The sequence below is a fragment of the Culex pipiens genome, chromosome 3 (assembly GCF_016801865.2).
Source record: "Culex pipiens pallens isolate TS chromosome 3, TS_CPP_V2, whole genome shotgun sequence".
NCBI lineage: Eukaryota > Metazoa > Arthropoda > Insecta > Diptera > Culicidae > Culex > Culex pipiens.
In genome coordinates, this window is record NC_068939.1 from 89043379 (window position 1) to 89062522 (window position 19144).

Consider the following 19144-nt stretch of genomic DNA (forward strand, 5'->3'; position numbering starts at 1 on the left):
TGAGCTGCGTCAGACAAACCGCTGCTTCAAGGAGTTTGTACTCATCCCAACATTACCGTTGTACATAAAAATTGACATAGGGCTTTAGTACCCAATTGATATTTGTAGGTTTTTTTTTACTCTGGTTTATTTAATTTCGGTCCCGCCCGTGTCCGTCGCGAATCCGCTCTGTAGTTAATTTTATATCAGTGCACTCGCTAATGCTTACCTCCTTCGTTACGTAATTTCTCGACCACCCCACAACATTCCTACCCCCCCGAGTCCTCCGGAGTGCACCGTTATTTCGATGACAGCTCGCGCGAGCTTTCGAGGCCAATCAAAAAGTGAAAATTTTCGGCTAGCCAAGCGTCTTGAGCGCACCTGAAAATTCCCGAAATTTGTCTCGCTCGGCGGTGAAAGTCCGGTTCGATTCCAGCTGCCATCGGAGGCGTCACCCGCGGGAACCGTTTTGTGATATTAATCGAGGGAATCATGCGTCGACGAGGAGGGTAAGTTTGGGGTTGAATTTTTCGGGGCATCTTTTTCTTGTAATGGCGGATTTTTGATTTTTTTTTCGTTGGGCAGATTCCGTCGTAGTCGCAGCCGAAGTCCGCGCCGCGGTGGAGGGGGAGGCTACCAGCGGGCCAAGCGGAGCGAGTACGGGAAGGAGATGCTGCTGAAGGCGGTGAATTGGCGGGATGTGAAGCTGGAACCGGTGGTGCGGTCCACGTATCGTGCGGTCGGGCATCGCCGTTCGGAACGGGAGCTGAGCGATTGGCGCAAAAGCAAGGAGATTACTATTAAGGGGCGGGACTGTCCGGATCCGATCTTTACGTTTGAGGATTCGGGCTTCCCGGCGGAAATTGTCGATGAAATGCGTTACGCCGGGTTTACGGCGCCGACGCCGATTCAGAGTCAGGGTTGGCCGATTGCGTTGTCCGGTCGGGACATGGTTGGCATTGCGAAGACCGGTTCGGGGAAGACGCTGTCGTATTTGCTGCCGGCGATGTTGCACATCGAGCAGCAGTCGAGGATCCGCCGCGGGGATGGTCCGATAGCGTTGATTTTGGCTCCGACTAGGGAACTGGCCCAGCAGATTAAGCAGGTCGCGGATGAGTTTGGCCGGCCGGTTAAGATTAAGAACACTTGCCTGTTTGGGGGTGGTGCCAAGAGGCAGCAGAGTCAGGACTTGGAGTATGGCGTTGAGATTGTGATTGCCACTCCTGGCAGGTTGAACGATTTCTTGTCCTCGAATCACACCAACTTAAAACGGTGCTCGTACTTAGTGCTAGATGAAGCCGATCGGATGCTGGACATGGGTTTCGAGCCGCAGATTCGTGCGATTATTGGACAAATCCGTCCGGATCATCAGACGCTGATGTGGTCGGCGACGTGGCCGGATGCGGTCGCCCGGCTCGTTAAGGACTATCTCAAGGATTATATCCAGATCAACGTGGGCTCGCTGAAGCTGGCGGCCAACCACAACATTCTGCAGATCATTGACGTGTGCCAGGAGTTCGAGAAGGAGGCCAAGCTGAGCATTCTGCTGCGCGAAATCATGGCCGAGAAGGAGTGCAAGACGATCATCTTTATCGAGACGAAGAAACGCGTTGACGACATCACCCGGAAGGTGACGCGGGACGGCTGGCCAGCGATGTGCATCCACGGCGACAAAACGCAGCGCGATCGCGATAACACACTAAAGTGTACGTTTCTGTCGATTCTCAGCGTCTTCTTTCAACTAACAAGATTTTCCCATTTTTTCTGCAGCGTTCCGTTCCGGCAAGACACCGATTCTGATTGCCACCGACGTTGCGGCTCGCGGACTAGGTAAGTCGTCACCTTAAAGTCACCACCTCTCGCAGTTTGGTCGCTTATCGTTTTACGTTCCTTTTTACGTTTCCGAGAGCGATGGCATAAAACGCAACACGCGCGCAATCCCGACAGATTTCGATCGCTCATGTTTGAATTCACAAAACTCGCAAAACGTCGAACCAGGCTTTGAGTACCAACCGCAAAAAAAAAAAAAAAGAGGGCCGCCTTGAAATTGGTTTTGATTTTTTGAGTTTGTGCAGGAGAGTGTTTGCAGGACGTAAGCGTGGTAAACACTGTTGTTAACGATAAAATTATCGACTTTCGATAACGATAAAGATAGTTCTATCGTTATTTCGATCATTCGATCGGCGATAATCTTAACGGCGTAACGAATGATAACTCATTTTAAATATATTTCTGAAGTTGAGTCCAACCAAATAATGTTAAATTTTCAAACGTTCATTAATAAGTAATAATATAAATTTCTTTACAGCAAAATTTAATTTTATTTAATTTTTGTAAGTTTTTAAAAGATTTACAAGGCATCTTGTTTTTTTTTTAAATTTTGTTTTCATTTTCACTTTTTTAGAGTTTTTTTTTGTAAAAAAGTCTGGAATGTACTCGATTATCCAAAGGCTCGATTATCCGAGATTTTATTATCCGAAGTTCGATTATCCGGAGGTTTGTATGGGACTTTGGATACACGAATCAATTTGTTGCTCGTATTTCTTTATTTTCTTACTTTTAACATCAAATTAGATGTTAAAATCAAAAAGTACTTTAGTGAAATCTTGATAAAGTGCACCGTTTAAAAATTATAGCCATTTTTATGTAACTGTTTTGACAACAAAGGTAAAAAAAGCAAAATATAGAGAATTTTCTCAGCCCTTAAAATATATTTTTTTTTTCAAAAGTGTGCAAACATGGGCAATTATTAAAAAAAATGAATAGCTTCGACTTTTTTCAAAAAAGTCACCTAAAATGGCTATAACTTGAAAACGGTGCACTTTATCAAAATTTCACTAATGTTCTTTTTCATTGCAAATTATATTTTACATCAAAAAAATGAAGTTGAATAATTGCGATTACTATTTCGTTTTTTTTTAATCAGTTTTCATTCAAAAATTCATAACTCAGTCAAAGATTTTTTGCACAGCCGGGAAATTTCTGAAAAGTTGGCATTTGGCCCCTAAAACATATCGAAAAAATATTGTTTTTTTTGCAAATGTTTTAGTGACAAAAAATGAAATTAAAAATCACTACAAATCAAAGACACCAAATCCGCAATTCGCAATTCGCAATTCGCAATTTTCAGTGTAAGAACGGGCCTCGACCGATCTTATGCACCAGGTTCCCGACGAACACGCACTGCCCTTACACCTACATCTCACCCTTGCTCTGAGTCAGTACGAGCAACACGCTAGAACACGCTTTGAGTGTTCGTGCCAGGCATGCACACCTTCTTTTCCGGTTACGCATTTTAACTCGGCCGGGGGTGGTACATTACGTAGGGTTTGATGTAAGTATAAGCGCCTAATCATTTATAGTGTGCCTATCAATTTTCATTAAAGCAAAAACTGTTTTATTTTAGCTTGAATTCAAAAACTAATGGTTATTTTACTGTGTATTGTTTTCTCCTGAAATATTCCCTAATGTTAAGTCGTGTTTATCTGTTGATATTTCTTATGTCACGGTGTTTTGTTACAATTTTCTGGACCTAAGCATTTTATAAAAAATTAGCAAATGTACAATAGTAGTATTTGTGTTATTCCTTCAATCATTCCATAAATTGAGTAAGGGCTCGAACCTCACTTGTTAGAAAACAATAGACAGTAAAGGAGAATATACTTTATAAAGAAGCAATAGTAAGAGAATCATAATTGTGTGTTAAAAAATAAAAAGAATAAGCTTGATGTAGTAGATGTAGAAATAGGCAATAGTTAATAAATAGAGATAACAAACAAGCTTAGATTATTGTTATGATGGGCAAGATAAAAAATTATTCAAATTAATAAATAAAGAAGTAAATCAACAAAGAATAGGCAAATAATAATTAGACTAGGTATCACTAGTACATTAGGGGAAGGTTTATTTTAAAGAAAACACACAGTTTGTTAAAGCAGCATTATTTGGAAAAAAAAAGAGTGACAAGCATTAAGAGATACGAGAATCAAGAGTTAATAAAATCAAAACCAAATGGTAAACAGAAGAATTAGTGGTGAAGTACGAATCAGTAGAGCAAAATAAAAATAGGAAATAGATGGTAGCTGAGAAAGATGAGAAAAGAAACCCCGTTGTGCGATGTTTCAGGTACATCCACAGCAGTTGACTCAACATACTGCGAATCAAAACAATACCGTCTACAATCACAAATTACTTCCCTTTCCCACATTGTCGCGCCCCTTTCTTTTAGCCGTCTCGACTCTGACCCGCGGTGGTCAAAGGTTTACGATCCGTTTCCACAGGCCACCAGCTAGGTCATCATGAAAACCAAGCCAACGTGGAGGTAAGAAAATAGGACACTCGCAAGGAACCAGAGCTATACTGTTCTGATCAAGATAATTCGGACGATCTAACAGAACTACGGATGTAGTTAGTTACGCTCCTTCCAGGATGTTCCTTACGTGGACGTCAACCGAAGAGCACGCAACAAGGTCAGTGCCATTGCATGCTCTTAGGTATCAATCCTTGGCCTGCATCAAAGACACCAAATCGATAAAAAAATTGCTTAAAAAATACAGATTTTTGAATTTTCATATATCATTTTTGTATGGACAGCTGCCAGATTTGTATGGAAAATTATATGGACAAACTAATGATGCAAAATTGCTTATTTGGGCATACCAAAAGCACCGAAAAAGTTTCAGCCGGATTAAAAAATACAAAAATTCAAATAAAAAAAAAAGACCGATTTCGTCGAGAATTGCTCATTTGAAAAAACAGCAAGCCGAGTCCCGCCCTTAAAAGGCTACGTGTTAGAATTTCTTGACAAAAGGCGAAATTTGCTACGGTTTTTTGAAATATACTACTAAATTTTATCGGTTTTTTTGATAGCTCATATGATCTTGAACCAAACTGCATCATTAACTTAAAATTGACGAAATTACATATGGGACGGACTTGATTGAGGCGGCAGTTCAAGGGTCATTCCAAAGGTTTACAATCAAAAACCATTATGTCTCGATTATCCGAAGTGAAATTATTCCATGGCCAAATTCTCACATAATACAATTTTTTTTTTCGAACGTACTTGAATTTTCATAATTCTCAATATGGGTTTGAAACGAAGCGAAATTTTGTATGAATTTTTATATCATTAGATTTTGGTTTGTGAAATAATAAAATTTTCACAAAATTTAAATTATTAAAAAAAAAATTTAACGTATTAAAAAAAAAATTAAAATTTCTTATAAAAATACAGAATTTCAAAAATATGTTATTAAATGTTATCAAATAAATAAATGTAAATAAATGGAAATATGTGCATGCAAAATTTCGCTTTCTTTGATATCCATATTGCAAATTATAAAAATTTATATATTTTTCCCAAAAATACGATATTTTATTAAATTTTAGTATTTTACAAAAAATAGCACTAATAATGTGAAAATACATCCATAATTTCGCTTCGTTTGATATTCATATTGCGAATTATAAAAATTTAAGAATTTTGCAAAAAAAATATTTAATAGGGCGAAAATGCATGCACAATTTTGCTTTGTTTGATACCCACATTGCCCATTATGAAATTTCGAGGATTTTACAAAAAAAAATACGATGTTTTGGAAAAAATTGAGTTTTCCAAAAAAAAACATGTAAAAATGCATAAAAAAATTCACTTTGTTGCAAATATAATGAAAATTTCAATAAAATGAAAAATACCGTATTTTGTCAAAATTGTATTATTTACAATAAAACATTGTATTTTGTGAAAAAAACAGCTTTAGTAAGGTGCAAATAAATTAAATTGCAAGATATGAAATTTTTAGTTTATTCAAAAATACGGTAATTTGTGAAAATTTGAGTATTTTACAAAAAAAAAAAAATAAAAATAAAATAAAACTGTAAAAGATTACAAAATTTCGCTTCGTTCGATACTCATATTGCAAATTGGGTTTGATACCCATATTGCAAATTGGGTCCAAAAATTGAGATTAAATTGGTGATACATAATCTAAAGATGCACAACGATAAAGAATCTTTATAAAGGATTATTTTTCTGAGTACACACAACGACCTTTTTTACGACCGCAAAGGATTGAAAATGGATTTTTAATTCAATTAAAAAAAAAATAACTTCGCAGTCCTTTTTGACAGAAAGCATCCTACTTGACAGCTCGTTCCAAGAGGACCATAGTTGATCTATCGTTGTTATACACTGTAACTGAAAATCGCACTTTGCTGAGTTCGTTTTCGCACTTTTTCATACGTTTTTTCACGATTTTTTTTGTATAATTGCAGTCGAACTGAAAAAATCGTATGAAAAAGTGCGATTTCCAGTTACAGTGTAGTTGATCCAAATGTTGTCTTGTCAATAGGGTCCTCAAGCCCCATGTCTATTTCTAGAGTTTTTTTTTTGAAAAGGTCCTATAAGCTATTGTGTTTAATATGTTTATTGGTCCTTTAAAAAAAAACTCTAGATTTGTATGTACGTTGTACATAAATATTTACATAGGACTTCAGAACACTATTATGAAAATTTCAGTACTTCGAAAAATATGGTATTTTGTATTATCAAAAAATATATACTTTGTGAAAGAATTGCAAATTTAACATAATATGGTTGGATTATGTCAATTTTAGAACGATTTTAAAATTGAGTTACGGTCCGTTATCGCCGATAAGATTATCACCGATAGAATTATCATCTCGACGATAACGATAACAATTGTCTTGAGCGTTAGAAGCAAATATTATGGACGATAATTTTATCGATTAACAACTTTGGTGGTAAATAATTATAAATGAACCGTTCTGCAGGCACTCTCCGACGGAATTTCCGAGGACCAACAATTTATCTCGTTTGCTTTTACTTTATCACATCTTATCGAAAAAAAACAACATTTCTTTAAACTTTGAACGATTTCATACCAGCAGCACACATCGAGAAACTGAATCTCTCTCTATTTAGCTATTGTTGCTACTCTTTGAATAAAACTAGGCATCTATTCTATTCTTCCAGAGGCACACAATAAAACGTCTGCCTTGAGATAAAAAGTGTCTAAGCGAGAGAGCGCGAGCAATCGAATGCAAACAGGTCGTTCTCTCTCTCACTCCCCTGCTGGTGCGGTGCGTGACCGCGCGCGCCGGCTTTGCCTGGTGTGGGAAAGCCATGGTCTGTGGTCGTGTGCATGTCTGTGCGTGCGCGCTGCCTCCTGGTCTGCCGTCCGAGGGGAACGGCGCGGATCAGACCGGAATCTACTACACACAACAGCACCGCTCACCTCCCGCCACCACTGCGGCCACTACTCCACAATCACGTGTGTCCTTCTCGTCCTTGGTCGTCTCCTGGCGGCGGCCCCGCCTGCGGTCGCTCTCCGTTTGGTGGTTGGTGGTGACGCGGTGTTTGCTGGCCTGGGCTGGGCCGGAGAGGCTCGGAGAACGCCGCGACACTCATCCGGGGGTGTTCTGGATGGTTCGGACGTTTCTGCTTTTCCGGCTTCACCATGCGGCGATGGCGAAGACGGTGGTGGTGGTGGCGGCGGAAATGCCGTCGATCCCCGTGTCCGATGGCCGCGGTGACCATTTGACACGTACTCACACACCCACCTGACCCACCTCCTCCTGCGTGGATCTGCGTGCCTCGCTGGGCTCTGGGCTTCCCGGCGTTCAGGTATAGGCCGCGGGGACTCCAAACCACACTCCAACAGGATAAGCAAAAAACAAAAAAGTGTTGAATTTATATTCCAAAATGCAATTTCTTGCAAAACCTGATAAAGGAAATAAAAAGACTTGAAAACCCCCCGATATTAACCTTTTACCTCTCCTCCGTGGTTCTTCCGATTTCCCCCCTAATTCCAGACGTGGACGACGTGAAGTTTGTCATCAACTTTGACTATCCGACCACCTCGGAGGATTACATTCATCGCATCGGGCGCACGGGCCGCTCCAACAACACCGGCACGGCGTACACCTTCTTCACGCCACAGAACGCGGCCCGCGCCCGCGAACTCGTCGATGTGCTGCGCGAGGCCAAGCAGGTCATCAACCCGAAACTGCTCGAAATGACCACCGGACGATTCCGGGGCAGAGGTATGTCGATTCTTTCTGTCCCATGAAGAGTTTTCCTTTAACCACCCTCTCCCCCACCCACCAGACAACCAGCACGTCAACTCGCGCTACCCGCGCGAACGTCGCTCGCGTTCCAACGATCGCCGCGGAGTGTACCGCCGTCGGTCGTACACCCGCTCCCGCTCCCGCTCGCGCTCGCCCCGGTCGCGCACTCGTTCCGCGTCGCCGCGCTTCTCCAAGCGGGACATCTACCGCCCGGTCCGCCGCAGCAAGTCCCGTGACAGTCGACGTAGCCGAAGTCGCAGCCCGGCACGTCGCAGTCCGGCACGTCGCCCGGCACTGGCTCGTCCAAGCCGCAAAGCGAGCAGCCGTTCCGCCAGCCGATCTCCGCCGCCACGGCGCGATGAACGGTCCACGCGGGACGAACGCAGTGGACGCGGCGACGATAGGGGCGGACGAGGAGCCGACCGGCAATCACCGGCGGCGGCACGGACCGCCAGAAGTGGATCGCCAGCTGGGGGCGCCGCCGACCGGAAGCGCAACGGACGGAGCCGATCGTCGAGTGTGCGCAAGTACCGGCGCGGCAGCCGCAGCAGCCATAGTCGCAGCCGGAGCCGAAGCCGAAGCCGCAGCCGTGAGGGAAGGTTCCGTTCGAACGCCAAAAACGGCAGCAACGGGTCCAGCTACCGATACTGAGAGGAGGAGGAGGAGGTGCGACGTAATCTTACTGGATAGCCAGAAGTATCCAAACAGTAGAACAATCCCCAAACATGCTTTTATCGTAATGTGTAGTAGTACTTCCCGAACACCCACAACAACTCCCCTCTATTCGGCGAAGCAGATGGTGTTTAATCTTAATTCTTTAAGCATCAACTTATTAAAATTGATTTTTTACGCGTAGAGATAAGTTACAACCAGGAGGGTCAACCAACTCTTTGGGAAGGTATTTTCTTGTTTCCTCTTTGTACATGCGTTCAAGCTTGATTGACAACATAATTACGATTGAGTTTTGTAATCTGAAAAAAAAAAATAAACTTAGTTTGTAACCGTCTCCACTAGGCCTCGCTTGAATTATGTGTACCTTTCTTTCATTAACACCAATGAAGCTGAATAAAGTGGATTTTCCCAAATAAATAGCGTCGTATTTTTTCTGTCTTTCGAAAGAAATACATTCGTTTAAGCCTGTCTGTCTGTTGTCCACGATCCATACAAAAATGATTGTGCTCAATTTGAAGATATTTGGTTGCATCATTGCCGAGATATAGCAATTTCAAGTTAGCAGTTTCAAAAAACGGGTGCCACGATATCTCAACACTGTCTTGACCAAATCGGCTCAAAATAGGGCGTCCAATTTTCCCGGGTTTTGAATTTCCCGGGAAACGGGAAAAATATTTTTGAAATCCCGGGAATTCCCGGGATCCCGGGAAATTTTTGAATCGGTCATAAAATCTATGTTTTCATAATATTTAATATGTTTTCAAGCTTAAAATCATAGAATCAGCTCAAAAATAATAACTGGTGACAATCTACACTTCAATCTAAACTAGGAGGACAGTTTTTAATTCACTTAAAAAAAATAAAAATGTTTTTTTTGGATTAAAAAAAAATACAAATTTAAATTTTATTGTGATTTATATAAAATAAGTGTTATTTCTTTAAAAAAAATTATATGATATAACTAGAAAAGCTTGAAAAATTTCTTTAAAAATTTCTACAAAAACGAGAAGCGACAACAAAAACAGAGTTTTTTTTTAAATATGGTCCTACAAGCTATTGTCTTTCATATGTTTATAGGACCTTTAAAAAATCTGAAAATAAAATGATACCAGTCAATGCAAAATTTTAGATAAGTTTTGAATGTCTTATTTTATATAAAAAATATTTCACTGATTATCTTTAAGTTACTACCGCCAACTGGGGCAAATCAGGACTAGAGGCTGAAAAGGTACAGGAGATTTCAGAGCAATAAATTTGGAAATCGGAGTACTAATTGTTTTGTTTTATTCCTGTTTTAACCAAAGTTAATCAAAACGCGATGCAAAAAATTGACTTGAAATAGCTGTCTTAATTTGTTACTTTTATCGTGATTTGCCCCAGATTCCGATGTTTGATAAAACATTATTTTATATTATGTTTTTTTTTCTATCAAACTTAAAATACTAATCATAAATATAATACCCATTTTTTTTTAAATACCGTAAACCGGGGTGACTTTGATAGGATTTCAATTTGTTTTTGGAATATTTTCCAACAGGTAAGGTTTTTCTCAAGATTATTATTTTTTAAACATGTAATGGGGTAGGCCACACAAAGTTCATGTACTATTTTGGAAAAAAAAGTTTTTTCAATATTGTTTAGAAAAACAGTTACGTTAAAAATTCTTAGCTTAAATTCCGGGGTGACTTTGATAGTCATAGTTTTTCATGTTAAAATCATATTAAAGATGTTCAAACTTTATTTGTACGTTAAATGTACCATCACTAAAGTAGCTGATATAGTTTCTAAGAAAAAAAAAATCAATGTTTATATTTAGTTAACTATGTTCATAAACTTTTAAAAAAAATACATATAAAATTTAGGTAAACTTGTTAAAAAGACGGAATTTGGCGTGATATTTGTTAAAACTGGTGTTGTTTACAACATTATTGATTTATATTGTATTTTATACTGAATTCGAAGCACGAACCAAAAGTTTTCACATTTTACATGAAACTTGTTCAACTGAAATTGCCCATAAATTTCGAGATTCTTTTAAATTGTGTTTCAAAAACACATATTATTTATTATTTAAAACTCATTTACCCTTCTCCTAGTGGAAAATTGTCCAAAGAATCCGAAAATGAATTCCGTTTTCCGATTAAAAATCATCTTCATTGAGACATTTATGACACTTTGAGAAGTTTAAAATAATGACTTTCATCAACATTTACTTAAATATAGTTAACTAACTTTTTAAACTTTTGAATTAAAAAAAAAAAAAATCTTTTTGAGGTACTTTGAACACTTCTTTACCACGATCAGTATGATTCTAAACAATTCCGTACGTATTTTAATTGTACTCTTCATTTTGCGGAAAAATAGCAAACCTATCAAAGTCACCCCGTTTTACGATACATAAAATTAAATAGAAAATACTTAAAGCGCCAGGCATTTTGCGGATCTGTGAACTAAAATCTAAACCATTTTTCTGATAAGAAAAATTAAAGCTGATATAAACCGAATACAAATTTTAATGCAATTAAATTCGTATCGAATACTACGTTTTCAACTATTCAACTATTTCTACAACCAAATCTGAATTTCCAGACCAAAATTTGATTTTTTTTTCAATTTCGGGAATTCCCGGGACAAATTATGAAAATTCCCGGGATTCGGGAATTCCCGGTTTTGGAAAAATCCCGGGATTTTTGTCCCGGGAATTCCCGGGATGGACGCACTAGCTCAAAATTTTGGTGTAGACTGGGTAAACCGATTCCGTGTGGATGACGAAGCCCGATTTTCAAAAAGTTTATTTTAAAAAAAGATAAAAATATTTTTGTGTTTTTCATATAAAAAACCGTTAGTATTTGATTTTTGTATTTTTTTAAAAAGCCAATTTAAAAAATAAGGCTTCGTCATGCACACGGAATACATCTTGAGAGTCTTCACCTCAAATTTCAGCCAATTTGGTCCATCCCATCACGCCAACAAAGTTTGACAGCCCGATTTGCGCATGGCAAAATTTTGAGCTTAAATCGTCTCTTACTCAGTTTAATCATGAAATATTTTCATGAAACTTTCAGGAGTGATTAATAATCATCTTTTTAGTGGATTTAACAAATATTCTGTAATATAAAATTTTGTGATTTTCTACATGTATGTAACCCCTTAAACAAAATAATTTGATGTTTCTTTGGCTGAAATTTCAGTTGTTTTGACAACCATTTTACTGAAATTTCTGTAAATCATCTGTCAAAGTGACAAATATCAGTTAACTGAGAATTCATTTAAATATAAATTACTGAATCGGTTACTGAAATTTCAGTAGATGAAAATTCAGTAAAATTTTACTGAATTTCAGCAAAAAATATTTGGTGCGTAGAAAACATAAATGGGAACTAATTTAAAAAAATGAATAACTACGATTATTTTGAAAATAGTTACCTAAAAACCAAACCTAACTTGATAACGGTGCACTTTATCAAAATTTTACTAAAGTACTTTTTAATTGCAAATTCGAATTTACATCGAATAATGAGGTTGAAAAATGTTTGCGACCAATATTCCGATTTTTTGAAAAAATCTGTATTGTTTCAAAAAATCATAACTCGGTCATAGATTTTTTGCCCATTCTGGAAATTTCTGAAAAGTTGGCATTTGATGTCCTCTAAAACATATCAGAAAAAAAGGTGCAGGTGGTTATGTTCTACATGACCAATATGACAAAGAACTTTGTACAAAACTCAAAAAATCATGCTATTTTTATTTATATTTTTTAATTCTTTGCCTATTTATGTAATCCTGAATAATTAATTCTAATTAAATTTATTCAATCAATGGCACCGGTAAAACCTTCTCTCAGGGTCATGGCCACTCCGGGTGTGGCCAATCCTGTCAAAATGGCCATTTTCATCACAAGTATCAAAAACCATGAATTTTGATACCCATATTGTCCCAAGTCGTATGGTTCGATAAATCTCCCCCGGTAGAACCTTCCCTCAGGGCCATGGCCACTCCGGGTGTGGCCAATCCTGTCAAAATGGGCATTTTAATCACCAGTATCAAAAACCATGAATTTTGATACCCATATTGCCCCAAGTCGTATGGTTCGATAAATGTCCCCCCGGTAGAACCTTCCCTACGGGCCATGGCCACTCCGGGTGTGGCCAATCCTGTCAAAATGGCCATTTTCATCACAAGTATCAAAAACCATGAATTTTGATACCCATATTGTCCCAAGTCGTATGGTTCGATAAATCTCCCCCGGTAGAACCTTCCCTCAGAGCCATGGCCACTCCGGGTGTGGCCAATCCTGTCATAATGGCCATTTTAATCACCAGTATCAAAAACCATGAATTTTGATACACATATTGCCCCAAGTCGTATGGTTCGATAAATGTCCCCCCGGTAGAACCTTCCCTACGGGCCATGGCCACTCCGGGTGTGGCCAATCCTGTCAAAATGGCCATTTTCATCACAAGTATCAAAAACCATGAATTTTGATACCCATATTGTCCCAAGTCGTATGGTTCGATAAATCTCCCCCGGTAGAACCTTCCCTCAGGGCCATGGCCACTCCGGGTGTGGCCAGTCCTGTCAAAATAGCCATTTTAATCACCAGTATCAAAAACCATGAATTTTGATACCCATATTGCCCCAAGTCGTATGGTTCGATAAATGTCCCCCCGGTAGAACCTTTCCTACAGGCCATGGCCACTCCGGGTGTGGCCAATCCTGTCAAAATGGCCATTTTAATCACCAGTATCAAAAACCATGAATTTTTATACCCATATTGCCCCAAGTCGTATGGTTCGATAAATGTCCCCCCGGTAGAACCTTCCCTCAGGGCCATGGCCACTTCGGGTGTGGCCAATCCTGTCAAAATGGCCATTTTCATCACCAGTATCAAAAACCATGAATTTTGATACCCATATTGTCCCAAGTCGTATGGTTCGATAAATGTCCCCCCGGTAGAACCTTCCCTCAGGGCCATGGCCACTCCGGGTGTGGCCAATCCTGTCAAAATGGCCATTTTAATCACCAGTATCAAAAACCATGAATTTTTATACCCATATTGCCCCAAGTCGTATGGTTCGATAAATGTCCCCCCGGTAGAACCTTCCCTACGGGCCATGGTCACTCCGGGTGTGGCCAATATCCTACCAGTTTGGTCCCAACCCCATTGCCTTGAATCATTCTGGTTTCCGAGTGACCGTTCTAACAATGTTCTTTAGAACAGAATTCCTCCCAAGTTGGTGCACAACCTGTGTCTTTCAATGTGTGTATGTGTGTGTGAGCAATAAAATTACCACCGTCGATCCGTCTCTGACGGATTTTCAGTCAAAACTAAATTGTTCAGAGGCTATCTGTTAGCTTATATAGTCCGCATGAAATGTGGCAACATGGTGCAAATTTTGCCTCGTCTCCTGCTTTCTTGGAACTGTCACGCGAGAATGTTGCACCATTGTTGCCACATTTCATGCGGACTATATAAGCTAACAGATAGCCTCTGAACAATTTAGTTCTGACTGAAAATCCGTCAGAGACGGATCGACGGTGGTAATTTTATTGCTCACACACACATACACACATTGAAAGACAAAGGTTGTGCACCAACTTGGGAGGAATTCTGTTCTAAAGAACATTGTTAGAACGGTCACTCGGAAACCAGAATGATTCAAGGCAATGGGGTTGGGACCAAACTGGTAGGATATTGGCCACAACCGTAGTGGCCATGGCCCTGAGGGAAGGTTCTAGGGGGGGGACATTTATTGAACCATACGACTTAAGGCAATATGGGTATCAAAATTCATGGTTTTTGATACTGGTAATGAAAATGGCTATTTTGACAGGATTGGCCACACCCAGAGTGGCCATGGCCCTGAGGGAAGGTTCTACCGGGGTGGCCATGGCCCTGAGGGAAGGTTCTACCGGGGGGACATTTATCGAACCATACGACTTGGGACAATATGGGTATCAAAATTCATGGTTTTTGATACTGGTGATTAAAATGGCCATTTTGACAGGATTGGCCACACTCGGAGTGGCCATGGCCCTGAGGGAAGGTTCTACCGGGGGGACATTTATCGAACCATACGACTTGGGGCAATATGGGTATCAAAATTCATGGTTTTTGATACTGGTGATGAAAATGACCATTTTGACAGGATTGGCCACACCCGGAGTGGCCATTGCACAGTGTTCGGAATGGCAAAATTAAGTGGAATAAATTGATAACTCTTTTATTTGACGTCCTAGCCAAATGGTGTCTTCGGAAGAGTTGTTGTACTTGATAAGGGCTATCTTTTGAAGATATTGACATACAGGGTGACGACCTTCCAGGGTGTCAACCATAATTAACTATGTTGGATGACGTTGTATGGCTTTGGTGTCTTGGGCAAAGTTGTAGAGGAGAAAAATTCACGAAGGTTGGTCCAAGGCGTCAAATTTGTAGCTCTTAATCTACTCGAGATATACGCCAGTTTTGCAAAAATGGTCCAAAAAGCACTTTTTTGTGATAACTTAAAATGTTAGCGTTTTAGCGGCCTACTATGTTCTGAAGAGTTGTTTATGACATAAAATTTCATATCTTTGCCGAAAACAGCAAAATGTTTTGAGCCTTTATTGAGGAGTTATAACCATTTGTAAGTGATTTTGAGCCTATTTTCAAGTTGCAATGTTTTCAAAATGGCGCATTTTGGCGCAAAACCGAACAATGCACCTGAAAGTACACACTTTCAACTACATTTCCTGAAAATATCTCCGTGTATATATTTTTAGATATCTCAATTTGAATTTGCCGATTTTTAATCAATTTATTTATAAATGTTATTCGAAATCATAATGAATACAAGGTGAAAATCGGTAAATTGAAGGGTAAATTGATCGATTTTTATGGAAATTACATTGTCTATGAAAAAATACGACAACCTTTCCAGAGTGACCACATATGAAAGGAAATACTTAATTTTAAATACGAACAATTATTTAAAATTTTCACTTACATTATTTTTGGGAAAAACATGTATTTATTCATAATTTTAAAATGTGTATCATAGTTTTAAGCATAAACAATGTTTTACTGAGGGCGTCAATAATTAGAGTTCACGCGCGGTGATACGACCGCAAGATAATGGTAGCATGACAGCCGCAAGACAACCGCAGAACAAATTTTTGGCTGTTGTCAAAGGTTGCCTTGAGTTTTGAGCTGACTTTTTGGAAAATATTCAAAACAAACCAAGTTGACAGCCAAATCAACCAGAATTTCAGTTCAACTTGCTGATTTTTATAAGGCGGCAATAATCTTCAGTCAATCACAGCGAAGGAGAAACGTGATTTTATCTCGCAATAAGCAATATTAAAATCGATCAATTTACCCTTTCAATTTACTGATTATTACCACGTTTCAATAAGATTCCGCTTAAAAATTATAAATATATTGATTAATAAAAACCGTTAAATTCAAATTGAGATACAGTGGACTCTCTCGTTGTCGATATTGAAGGGACCGTCGAGAGCAGGAGTTATGAAATTATAGAACAAAAAATCAAAGCAATCTATTTGGAGGGACTGAACAATTTATTAACAGCTGGAGTAATATTGATATCGAGAAGATCGACAACGAGAGAGTCCACTGTATCTCTAAATCGACACCGATAGACACGGAGATATTTTCAGAAAATGTAGTTGAAAGTGTGTACTTTCATGTGCATTGTTCGGTTTTGCGCCAAAATTCGCCATTTCGAAAACATTGCAACTTGAAAATATGCTCAAAATCACTTACAAATGGTTATAACTCCTCAATAAAGGCTCAAAACATTTTGCTGTCTTGGGCAAAGATGTGTAATTTTATGTCAAAAACAACTCTTCAGAACATAGTAGGCCGCTAAATTGCTAACATTTTAAGTTATCACAAAAAAGTGCTTTTTTACCATTTTTGCAAAAATGACGTAGTAGATTAAGAGCTACAAATTTGGCGCCTTTGACAAACTTTCATGAAATTTTCTCCTCTACAATTTTGCGCAATACACCAAAGCCCTACAACGTCATCCAACAGAGTTAGTTTTTGGTTGACACCCTGGAAGGTCGTCACCCTGTATGTCAATATCTTCAAAAGATAGCCCTTATCAAGTACAACAACTCTTCCGAAGACACCATTTGGCTAAGAGGTCAAATAAAGGAGTAATCAATTTATTCAATTGCCCTGAGGGAAGGTTTTACCGGGGGGATATTTATCGAACCATATTGATACTGGTAATGAAAATGGACATTTTGGCAGGATTGGCCTCAACCGAAGTGACTATGGCCCTGGGGAAGGTTCTACCGGGGACATTTATCGAACCATACGACTTGGGACGGTACCAAAAACCATGAATTTTGATACCCATATTGCCCCAAGTCTTATGGTTCGATAAATGTCCCCCCCGGTAGAACCTTCCCTCAGGGCCATGGCCATTCCGAGTGTGGCCAAACCTGTCAAAATGGCCATTCTACCATGAATTTTGATACCCATATTTTCCCATTCGTATGGTTCGATAAATGTCCCCCCGGTAGAACCTTCCCTCAGGGCCATGGCCACTCCGGGTGTGGCCAATCCTGTCAAAATGGCCATTTTCATCACCAGTATCAAAAACCATGAATTTTACTACCCATATTGTCTCAAGTCGTATGGTTCGATAAATGTCCCCCCGGTAGAACCTTCCCTCAGGGCCATGACCACTCCGGGTGTGGCCAATCCTGTCAAAATGGCCATTTTCATCACCAGTATCAAAAACCATGAATTTTACTACCCATATTGTCCCAAGTCGAATGGTTCGATAAATGTCCCCCCGGTAGAACCTTCCCTCAGGGCCATGGCCACTCCGGGTGTGGCCAATCCTGTCAAAATGGCCATTTTCATCACCAGTATCAAAAACCATGAATTTTGATACCCATATTGTCCCAAGTCGTATGGTTCGATAAATGTCCCCCCGGTAGAACCTTCCCTCAGGGCCATGGCCACTCCGAGTGTGGCCAATCCTGTCAAAATGGCCATTTTCATCACCAGTATCAAAAACCATGAATTTTGATACCCATATTGTCCCAAGTCGTATGGTTCGATAAATGTCCCCCCGGTAGATCCTTCCCTCAGGGCCATGGCCACTCCGGGTGTGGCCAATCCTGTCAAAATGGCCATTTTCATCACCAGTATCAAAAACCATGAATTTTGATACCCATATTGTCCCAAGTCGTATGGTTCGATAAATGTCCCCCCGGTAGAACCTTCCCTCAGGGCCATGGCCACTCCGAGTGTGGCCAATCCTGTCAAAATGGCCATTTTCATCACCAGTATCAAAAACCATGAATTTTGATACCCATATTGTCCCAAGTCGTATGGTTCGATAAATGTCCCCCCGGTAGAACCTTCCCTCAGGGCCATGGCCACTCCGGGTGTGGCCAATCCTGTCAAAATGGCCATTTTCATCACCAGTATCAAAAACCATGAATTTTGATACCCATATTGTCCCAAGTCGTATGGTTCGATAAATGTCCCCCCGGTAGAACCTTCCCTCAGGGCCATGGCCACTCCGGGTGTGGCCAATCCTGTCAAAATGGCCATTTTCATCACCAGTATCAAAAACCATGAATTTTGATACCCATATTGTCCCAAGTCGTATGGTTCGATAAATGTCCCCCCGGTAGAACCTTCCCTCAGGGCCATGGCCACTCCGGGTGTGGCCAATCCTGTCAAAATGGCCATTTTCATCACCAGTATCAAAAACCATGAATTTTACTACCCATATTGTCCCAAGTCGTATGGTTCGATAAATGTCCCCCGGTAGAACCTTCCCTCAGGGCCATGGCCACTCCGGGTGTGGCCAATCCTGTCATAATGGCCATTTTCATCACCAGTATCAAAAACCATGAATTTTGATACCCATATTGTCCCAAGTCGTATGGTTCGATAAATGTCCCCCCGGTAGAACCTTCCCTCAGGGCCATGGCCACTCCGGATGTGGCCAATCCTGTCAAAATGGCCATTTTCATCACCAGTATCAAAAACCATGAATTTTGATACCCATATTGCCTAAAGTCGTATGGTTCGATAAATGTCCCCCGGTAGAACCTTCCCTCAGGGCCATGGCCACTCCGGGTGTGGCCAATCCTGTCAAAATGGCCATTTTCATCACCAGTATCAAAAACCATGAATTTTGATACCCATATTGCCTAAAGTCGTATGGTTCGATAAATGTCCCCCCGGTAGAACCTTCCCTCAGGGCCATGGCCACTCCGAGTGTGGCCAATCCTGTCAAAATGGCCATTTTAATCACCAGTATCAAAAACCATGAATTTTGATACCCATATTGTCCCAAGTCGTATGGTTCGATAAATGTCCCCCCGGTAGAACCTTCCCTCAGGGCCATGGCCACTCCGGGTGTGG

The 19144-nt window shown here is 40.1% G+C and overlaps 2 protein-coding genes across 2 annotated transcripts; both read left to right on the plus strand.

The window, feature by feature from the left end:
• Positions 1-327: 327 nt before the first annotated feature.
• Positions 328-9159, plus strand: LOC120423772 (uncharacterized). Its single transcript, XM_039587691.1, has 5 exons — positions 328-488; positions 565-1685; positions 1750-1809; positions 7816-8046; positions 8111-9159. The coding sequence occupies exons 1-5, from the start codon at positions 472-474 to the stop codon at positions 8719-8721; spliced, it is 2040 nt and encodes a 679-aa protein (XP_039443625.1). The 5' UTR covers positions 328-471; the 3' UTR covers positions 8722-9159.
• Positions 6988-7845, plus strand: LOC120423773 (uncharacterized). Its single transcript, XM_039587692.2, has one exon. It carries the CDS (start codon positions 7127-7129, stop codon positions 7565-7567), a length of 441 nt encoding a protein of 146 aa, XP_039443626.1. The 5' UTR covers positions 6988-7126; the 3' UTR covers positions 7568-7845.
• Positions 9160-19144: the final 9985 nt, after the last annotated feature.

What these genes read in the sequence shown, in the direction of transcription:
- LOC120423772 (XM_039587691.1), top strand. An exon ending in TCGCGATAACACACTAAAGT is followed by an intron (nt 1,686 to 1,749) that starts GTACGTTTCTGT and finishes TTTTTTCTGCAG; the next exon opens with CGTTCCGTTCCGGCAAGACA. An exon ending in CGTTGCGGCTCGCGGACTAG is followed by an intron (nt 1,810 to 7,815) that starts GTAAGTCGTCAC and finishes CCCTAATTCCAG; the next exon opens with ACGTGGACGACGTGAAGTTT.
- LOC120423773 (XM_039587692.2), top strand. Translation starts at nt 7,127, where the DNA reads ATGGTCTGTGGTCGTGTGCATGTCTGTGCGTGCGCGCTGCCTCCTGGT.